General features: G+C 36.3%; 1 protein-coding gene across 1 annotated transcript in view; it reads left to right on the top strand.

Moving 5' to 3' along the window:
• Vps4b (vacuolar protein sorting 4 homolog B) overlaps window positions 1-10,123 on the top strand; it is a 35,875-nt gene that overhangs the window by 21,987 nt on the left and 3,765 nt on the right. Inside the window, exons 6-10 of the mRNA XM_008840657.3 lie at window positions 2,123-2,279; window positions 2,706-2,854; window positions 3,629-3,710; window positions 5,657-5,876; window positions 8,565-8,705. Coding sequence (XP_008838879.1) covers window positions 2,123-2,279; window positions 2,706-2,854; window positions 3,629-3,710; window positions 5,657-5,876; window positions 8,565-8,705 — 749 coding nt within the window. The remainder of the gene's footprint in view (window positions 1-2,122; window positions 2,280-2,705; window positions 2,855-3,628; window positions 3,711-5,656; window positions 5,877-8,564; window positions 8,706-10,123) is intronic.

Below are 10,123 nucleotides of genomic sequence, written 5' to 3'. Positions count from 1 at the left end.
CCAAAAAGGAAAGTATAACCAAAGATTAAAGGGGCCAATATAATTTCATAAGAGACCATATGTATACCTAAAGGCAACATAACAAGCAACAATGCCAGACAGGCGATACCTTCTTTTGAGTTGTTGGCCAGGGCGGCCAAAGGGATTCGCAGATAGTAACCCAGCATAGAACTGGGAAAATGAACAGCAGACCCCAATCTTATCCAAAGGAATATTGACAACTTATTACCACTAGATGAGGAGCAGCTGACCCTCCTAAACATAAAGACCTCTAGATAGGCTGACTAGATTCACCAGAAGGGCAAATAGTGGGGAATGGCTAGGGGTGCCAACACACAGCAGACAGTAGCAGGGATATCAGAGTATAAGGGCTCTAGTGGGGGGAGAGAGGCTATGGGAGGGTGCTATCTGGGAAGTGGGTGTAAAAATAAATTAAAAATAATAAAAATTAAAAAATTAAAAAAAAGAAGAGTCAAGGATTACTTAACAGCTTCAGATGAAGTTCATGTCCTCTGAGAACAAAGGGGTAGTTCCTTATCACCATGGAGAGAGTGCTGCTTACGCTCTCTGGAGATAGGTCACGTTCTAGTTCCAACAGTAAGTGATCCTTCTGCTCTGTGGTCAACCATTCCTTCACATTGTCCTTTTTGTGACTGATGGCCTATGTCTATGATGGGAATTTATTCACAATCTTAACAGTCAAACAGAAGTTTTTCCTCTTGAAAACAAGCTGGTTTATGTAGAAAGTAGATCTATGTTGGCTTCAAACTAAACAGGTTCAAACAGTAACACCATATAAAGCAGAGAGGGCAAAGAATCTGTGGGCTGTACTTCACCCACTAGCTTCAGGGGGCCACTTACAACTCAGCTTCATAATACAAATCTGACAGTATAAAGGCTGACATCATAATCCTACAAAGGTTCAGACATATGGTTGAACTTAGAGTATGACGTAAATACACAGAGCTATGCAGGCACCTGTAAGTGCTCAGCTCCTTTAATTATGACAGTCAGTATACCTGTGAACTGTCCTCCAGCTCAAGAAGTGTTCTATTGTCCATCGCCCTGCAGCTGCCCTGCTGCCCAGTAAGTCCCCCAGATGACATCCCTCGAGTTCTAACAGCAGAGATTTTTGCCTATGTTTGAGCTTCTAAGTTTCTCATTTTCTTTTACTTAATGTATTTTTAAAACTACTTAACTATCTACTATGAGTGAAAAAGAGTCTTATCACATTTAAAGGTAATTATTTAAATAATTTATATACGACTTAAAAGTATTTCATATCATACCCATCTATGTATCCTACTCAGGACAAGACTGGCTGGCATTTACATGCATTTAAAAGATCAAAATAGAATTCAAGTAGAAGTTGAGGCTTTCATAACAATACAGATAGCAGTATTTAGTTTTGCTATTAGTCACCTATGTGTCATTCTACTTTAGAGACTGTGTACATGTCTACAGTTTGTATCTAGATTTTAAAATTTATATTTGATACTTTATTCTACATAACCCGCTTTAGGCAGCATTATAATTTCTCGTTAGCTAAATTAAGGCACAGAGTTGATTTTTTCCTATGTTTCATTTAAGCAAAAGTATCATTACCCAGCCATTGAGATTACTGTACTATTAGCTTGTGTTTTATAAGTCACATTCTTTGAATTTGAATTCCTTGTAAGTCAAGAATTCAAGAACTTCACACGTTTTCCAGACTGTTAGGTTCATTCTTCCAAATGGCATAAATATTTAATGTTCAGCTGCCCTTCCTTTATAGGTACACCTTCCTTTAACTGAACTCTTTTCCTCACTAGGTTGTAGGTCCCTGGAGAGCAGAGATCCTTTTGTCTGTCCACCCCTTCAATTGTGATTTTCATACGTTGGCGAGCAAGTACAGGAAGGTCCTGTTAGGAGGCCTGTATTAAGTCTTTAGAAAGAACAGATGAAATATACTTAAGACTTACCTTAGATTGATTCATTTTAAAAATATCTTTTTATTCTTACTGATAGCTTTCAAATGAAGACTTTGCATGGTATTCCTCCTCAGTGTGGATGTCTACAGGGATTGAAATTAATAGTCTTGAGATTTTCATGTTATTTTTCTAATGCAACTTTTTTTTTTTAGGAAAGAGGACACCTTGGAGAGGAATCTTACTATTTGGGCCACCTGGAACAGGAAAATCCTATTTAGCCAAAGCTGTAGCAACAGAAGCAAACAACTCAACATTTTTTTCAATATCTTCCTCGGACCTTGTTTCTAAATGGCTGGGGGAAAGTGAAAAGTAAGTGGTATTTCAGAAGTTTTTTGTGTCCTCTTGCTTGGAAGTCACTGTGTCAGTCTATAAAGTAATAGGTTTCTTACATCATTAATAGGATGCTCAGAGAAGTAATAATAAAGGTATTCATTTCTCTGTCACCTCAATCCCTATTTGGAATTTATTTTGTAGGAAAGAACTACTCTCTGTGTGTGTGTGTGTGTGTGTGTGTGTGAGAGAGAGAGAGGTGTGTGTGTGAGAGAGAGAGAGAGAGAGAGAGAGAGAGAGAGATTGATTTGGTGAAGTGAACTATCTAGTTGTAATGTTGTTACTCTCTTCCCCGAAACATGATTAGGCCTTCAGTCTTTGTGGTTCTTGGAACTTTGGTATATTGCTTTTAGTCCTTTACTATTTTTTCAGAGGCTATAAGCTTTTTTTATTTTTATTTTTCAGGCTAGTTAAGAACTTATTCCAACTTGCCAGAGAGAACAAGCCTTCCATTATCTTCATTGATGAAATTGACTCTCTCTGTGGTTCAAGAAGTGAAAATGAAAGTGAAGCTGCTCGGAGAATTAAGACAGAGTTCCTAGTTCAGATGCAGGGTAGAGTACTGAACTTTACAATACTCTGCCTCTTAGAGAGCCATTAGTGTAACTGTGGGGAAAAGAAATGAAGCAGTTTCTCTAAAAATAATTATTGCCATGTGAATATAATCGTTCTAGTTGTCATTATCTTACAGGATTCACTGATATCACTAGTAAAGAGATGAATACTGCATAATGTACCAGGAACAACATATCAAAGAATATTTTGAAAAGAATATTAGTATTTGTCCATAAGCTAGATTTGATGCTTGAGAGTATTGCCTGATACTGCGACAGTATTATATTTGGTTAAATTGTTTTTCTGTAAAGGTGAACACTTTAGTGTTAAGTGTTGCATTTCTTAGAACATGAAGACAAATGAAGTGAAAAAATGTGGCATGTATATACATGGAATGTTTTTATCTACAGAGAACTAAGTTATGTCATTGCAGAAAAATGAATATACCTAGAGATAAACATACTAAGCAAATCAAGTCAGTCTCAGAAAGACAAATACCAAATTTTGTTTTCATTTGTGGTTCCTAGATTTTATAGAGATACGTAAAATTTTATGTCTATGACATTAAAGAAGAAACTACCTAGGTGAACAAAGGGGACTAACGGGAAAGGGGACAAAGGAGGGCTAGGGGCTGCTGGGGAATGTGCTCAAGGTACCATATGTACTCCTATGAAGATGTCCTAACGTAATACAGAACTGTGTATAATGAATATACATCAATGACATTTTCTTAAACATAAATTATCTTTAAAATATGTCCTATTTTAATGCAGGAGTTGGTGTAGACAATGATGGAATTTTGGTTCTGGGAGCTACAAATATACCTTGGGTCCTGGATTCTGCCATTAGGCGAAGGTATGATGTTAGAGTAAACATCTTATTTCTGACCACAGGTGTAACAAGAAAATGAGAATTCTTCTTTGCTTTCTATGGATGTACTCGTAAGTTTTCAAAAAAAATGTAATGTGCCCTTAACCTTTGTCTTAGGGAAGGAGGAATGGCCATTGCTTCTTTGTTAGCCTGCTATAATGAAGATAAGAGTTTTACACATGGGAATCTTTCACTTTGAAAAATACATTGCTCTCCTGTCTACCATTAGTTTTGATTTAGGGGGAATGATGCTTCAAAATGTACAAAAATTGTTCTGTATTTCAGTGAAAATCCTTCATGTAAATGCTTTGCTTTGTTTTTTGTTCTGTGGGGTGGGGTTTTTGTTGGTTGGGGGGGGTGTTTTGAGTGGAGTGAGACACGGTCTTACTCTGTAGCCTAGGCTCACCTCAACTCATAGCAACCTCCACTTGAGCCTTCCGAGTGCTAAGATTACTTACAGGCTTGAAGTACACTGCCTGGCTAGAAAGGAAGATTTTTAGTAAAAGAAATATTTATGTATGGTAGTCTGTACCTGTAATCCCAGCACTTAGAGGTGAAGGCAGGAAAATCAGGAGTTCGGGGTCATCCTTAGCTCAGTAGCAAGTTCTAAACAAGGGCTACATGAAACCCTGTCTCAAAAAAAAGGATATGTAATTAAGATGACCATGAAACTTCAGCTGTAAGGAACAGTATATAGGTTCTCCACATCTCTACAGATCTCTGTACTTAATTTTGCATGGGTAAAAATTTAGTTTCTGCTGCTTTTATTCCCTGCATTTATTGGTTTGATAGTGCGCTTGAATAGCATTCAGTACCAAGAAAGGAAATGTGTTAGGTACTTTTGGAAAATGTCCTAATTCCAAAGTTATCTCTAAAGGTAAGAGAAATCTTTTTTTTTTTTTTTGGTCTTTTTGAGACAGGGTCTCCCTGTATCCCCAGCTGGCCTTGAACTCACAGAGATCCGCCTACCTCTGCCTCCCGAGAGCTGAGACTAAAGGCGTGCGCCACCACGCCCGGCAAGAGAAATCTTTTTTAAAATATCTCTGCCACAGTGTGTTACCTGGAGAACAAAAGTGCAAACTCTTAAATTGTTCTTCATTGCTTCCTCTCCATCTCCAAATGCTGAAATTCTGTGAAGACAAATAAAATTATTATTAATAAAACAGTTTATTAATTATAACACAGGATTATTCAGAATAAACTCAAAAAGGGCATTTTGGACTTGTGTTGTTTTAATATTTTATTATTTTTATTTTATGTGTGTGAGTGTATTGCCTGCATATATCTAAGTGCACCCATGTGGTGCAGTGCCAAGAGGTCTGAAGAGGGTGTTGGATCCCCTGGAAGAGATGGTTGTTGGCCACCATGTGGATGCTGGGAACTGAACCTAGGTCCTCTGCAAGAGCAGCCAGTGCTCTTAACCCCACTTAACCACCTCCCCCCCCCCCCCCCCCCCGCAGGACATTTTGTATAATATTTTTTCTGTAAGATTTTGAGCAGTTTTACTATCTCAAATTTAGAGAATGATTGTCACCTCTATTTTATGTTCTTAAATTGCTAATCACTTAATCAGGAGTTCAGAGTACAGTCCTATGGGAACTGTGGTACTGGGGGCATATCTTTATGTCATGAAATCCAGACATGAACACACAGCCAGAATAATCCAAAACTGTGTGAGAAATAGTAAACCCCCAAACTTGACTCCTGCCTATTTTGCTCTTAGTTTTTAGTTCTCAGTGTATCCTATATAGTCTTCCCTTGTTATGCATGTATACTTAACTCTGGTTCATTGTTTGGTCTAGCTTGGTATAACTGAGAGCATCTAACTATCTAAGGGTTTTTTTTTCCTAAATAGTCTAATTTTTAATTAAAATTAAGCATATATTTTATATAATAATTGTCCCTTATATAATAATTTCTTTTATTTTAAGATTTGAAAAACGAATTTACATTCCTTTGCCTGAAGCTCATGCCCGAGCAGCAATGTTTAAACTGCACTTGGGCACCACTCAGAATAGTCTCCAAGAAGTAGACTTCCAAGAACTTGGGAAGAAGACTGATGGCTATTCAGGGGCAGATATAAGCATCATTGTACGGGATGCACTTATGCAACCTGTTAGGAAAGTTCAGTCGGCTACTCACTTCAAAAGGGTAAGCAATTTCATCTATCCTTTCATGGATTTTTAAAACCAGATTTCATGATTATATCATTGGCCTGTTTCCAAAGGAGTTGGAATGATTTCAGTGTTTTACAATAATGCAATAAGTGGGTTTATATAATAAATATATTTCTGTTCCATTGAAAATCATTTCTCCAATGAAGATTACTAATTTTAGTACAAGTATAGCAACTGAGGTGGTTCTAAATCTACTTCTGATATAGCCAGAAGAACCTTAAGCAGAATCTGGTACGTTTGCACCTTTCAGCAAAGTCATACAATACCAACTCATCATGCCTGGTACTCACATTGTCCTACTCTGCGCTCTGACCTTCATCTTACCACTCCATGTGACCCTCACAGAAGTGAGGAAGTACATCTAGCAAGTTACCAGTTGATAGTGAATCTGGGACTTGGATGCTGACACATTCTTCCCTGTGTATCACAGCCAGAATGGGGCAGAGGTGCAGTTTTTCCTAGCTAAGATGTATTTTACAGCCTGAAGTTACAGACGTTCTACTGTCCTGTGTTTCCCACACTCTTTTGCCCACATAGTGAGTTGAATATACATGACAGAGATAGCATTTGGTTAAAAGATTATGGCCTGTGAGTCCAACCTGACCTTGATGTAAAATCCTCTTGTTTCAGCCTTCCATGTGCTGGGATTGAGCTTGGAGTTTTAATATACCCCACATAATTTAACAACAGATTTAATAATTTGGACTAACCCCGTTGATTGAGGACAGAAGTATCTAAATATTATTCATAGTAATGCATTTGAAAATCCTGAAATACTGTTAGGAACTTAATTCCACAATCCAAGACAAATATAACATGAGTTACATATTTATGTCAGGCATATATCATAATAAAAAAATGCTTATAAGTTCTGAGTTTGAACTAGAACCTAAGTGAATCATAATTTACTTGTTATGTATCTCTGAGCAAATTGTATTACTTATTTAAGGTTCATCTTTGTCACCAAAATGGAGATAGCACTCTTTGAAGTGCTATTCTGAGAATGAGGTGAGATAATAGAACACTAAGCATGGCACTTGACTAACAGTTCTCCTCCCTTCTCAGCCATTTCATTGCTGCTGTGTGTACACCACTGTGTAGTGATCGACTTGTAGAGAGAAGTAGAGATCAGAATTACGTTTTTGCCATAGCCATCTTTTAAATTCTCTTTGACATTTAGAAACTATAAATTCTTAGGAACTCAGACCTTTCCTACATATCGTTCAGTTTTACATGTTACTACCAGGGACCCTGTATGTGAATATGAAGCCAGGTACTTATTCATAAAGGTAAAAGCAAACATCATTTCTAAAAATTATAATTACTAATGTATATTAATTGTACATATTAGTAGACTTCACTGTGACATTTTCATACATGGATATATCATGCTTTGCAGTCAGATTCGCTTTAACACCAGCTCTGGTTACTATCTATAGTAGATATCCCTAAAAACTCCATATTATTTTTAAGTCTTTTGTTTGATTAATTTTATGTCTCCAAGTGTTTTGCCTACATGTATGTAAGTGCACCTTTGTCAGGTAATGTCTGCAGAAACCAAAAGAAGGCATCGGATTGGATCCCCTGGAACTAGATAGAGTATTGTGTGGTTGTTAGCCTCTATGTGGGTGCTGAGAACGAAACCTGGGTCTTCTGCAAAAGCAGCCAGTTTTCTTAACTACTGAGTCATTTCTTGACCATCTATTTTTTTTAAGTCTGTTTCAGTTTGCAAGAATACATTTGCCTGTTGATTTATTTATAAAATGTGTAATGTACTAAATCTAGACCCAGCATTAAATCAGAATGTAAATAGTCAAAAAAGACAAAAAGCCTTCATCACCTCATACAGTTATTTTTGGGAGGAAAGACAGACATAAACATTAGAAAACTGAGAGTGAATGTGTATAATAAAGTGAGTATGCATGTGTGTGTATTGTGTGCAAAATCAGTATGCACATAGTATGAAAGCGGAGAGGTGTGCCTCTCTACACCTACACCAGTCCTGAAAGAAAGTTAATCATGAAATAGACTTGAAAGCAACCCCAACTTGATACAAATGTATTACCATCTGAATATTTGTATGCAGTTTTATTACAAAGGTTATTTTTCTAGATACTGCTAAAACCTTATTTTAAATAAGTTATTAAGTTTTTGGTAATAAAGATTGAATAATTTCTGACTTTGGAGAATTTTTGTAATATGTCTATTTTTTATCTCTGACTAATAAGCTTAATGAGTATTGGAGGAAGAAAAGAGAAAAGGTAGCTGATACTTCTTTTTTGAAATTTATGGTGCTCTTTTTTTTTGTCTTTTTGAGACAAGGTCTCTTTGTAGCCTAATTATGCTGGAATTATGGTGCTTTTTTTAACCTTAATGATCATATAAATTATTGTAGGAAATTTCAAATTATAGAATTGTGTCAAGACCCAGGTCAGCAAAAGCTACATAGTGAGACGGTGTCTCCAAAAAAAAAAAAAGAAAAGAAAAGAAAATGCATGAAGAAAAAAATGATTTAGTCAGAGATACTTTTCCTTATATATTCCATTTTTTTCCAAAGTAAACATTTTAATATAACATAAAAATTAATAGATTTTTTTTATGACCTACATCTTTATGCTTATTTTACTTGTTCAAGATAATTTTCAAGTTTCTGTGATTGTAGGTTCGTGGGCCTTCAAGAGCCGATCCTAACTGCATCGTAGACGACCTGCTGACACCCTGCTCTCCAGGAGATCCTGGGGCCATTGAAATGACATGGATGGATGTCCCTGGAGATAAACTCTTGGAGCCAGTTGTTTCTATGGTTTGAAATTTTGCTTGTTTTTAAAGAAATATTTTAAATCTTTGTATTTTGTCAAAGATCAGGGTTTCCAGCTATGTAAGACTCACTGGGAAGTGTTATAATCAGGCTTGTTTAATACTTGAGAAATTACGAAGATTAATTGAACTTAAATAGAGAAATTGTTATCCTAAGCTGTAAGGCAGTTTTCTGACCATTTAAGTGACTCCCAAAACACTCGTAGATACTGCATAAGTTATTGTTAGGACTTAAATAAAAATGAGTTTCCTCCTTGAATCTCAGAATTTGTAAATAATTAATATTAATGTTTATACTGTACTATTCATGGTATTTTTTTATTTCTCCAGGCTACCTAAAAAGTGTAAATAATGTAGGTTTTTACATTTTCATCTGAAAACTTGTAACTTTTTTTCTCAAAAACTATTAACTGAGTGGGCTGGAGAGATGGCCCATTGGTTAAGAGCACTTCTTTCTCTTGTAGAGGACCAGGGCTCAGTTCCCAGTGCCCACATCAGGAGCTCCCATTTCTTCTGTAACTCCAATCCAGGAGCGTCCAAGGCTCCTGTCCTCTGAGGGCACATGCACACCTGTGTGTGTACCCACACACTGATACACATACACACACAATTAAAAATAATAAAAGTAAATATTTTTAAAAGCCAGTCATGGTAGCACATGCCTTTAACCCTAGCATTTAGGAGGCCAGACATAGAGCTCTGTGAGTTTGAGGACAGCTCAGCCAGTTACACAAAAAAAACGTAACTGAGACTTTAAAAATAATTTGTTCTAGATATATCTCTGTAGTTTATGTTGGAGGAATTAAAGTAATTCATAAGATTTTATTTTGTAAGATGTATCTTTAGACCTTGGTGATTTATTATATTCTTATTTGCTTGCTGATAGATAGGAAATGAACATGTAATTCTTAAAATTTTCTGCTTTAGTTACCAGTGTTCAAAGAAAGAGTGTTATGATAGGTCTAACAGTAACTTTCAAAAAAGAAAATTTGCCTGCATGTACGTGACTGCACCCATGTTGTGCAATGCCACGGAGGTCAGAAGAGGGTTCGGATTCCCCTGAAACTGGAGTTAAGGATGGTTCTTAGCCGCCATGCGGGTGCATGGAATCGAACCTGGGTCCTCTGCAAGAGCAATCAATGCTCTCAGACCCACTGGGTGCACTCACTTACATGCAGGCAATACACAATACACTCATACACATAAAAATAATAAAATATTTTTTTAAAAATTCGATATGATGTTTAGATACAGATACTAGACATAGTTGTATATATAGTGTATATATAGATGTACATATATAGATGAATATATGTATATCTGTATGACTGTATAGGTACATAAATATATATGTGTCTTAGTTAGAATGCTTATCTGAGATTATTCAGGAATTACTTTTTTTCC

This window comes from Nannospalax galili, unplaced genomic scaffold, assembly GCF_000622305.1.
Source record: "Nannospalax galili isolate Female #2095 unplaced genomic scaffold, S.galili_v1.0 scaffold298, whole genome shotgun sequence".
Classification (NCBI taxonomy): Eukaryota; Metazoa; Chordata; class Mammalia; order Rodentia; family Spalacidae; genus Nannospalax; species Nannospalax galili.
This window is presented reverse-complemented; position numbering and strand designations above follow the sequence as displayed.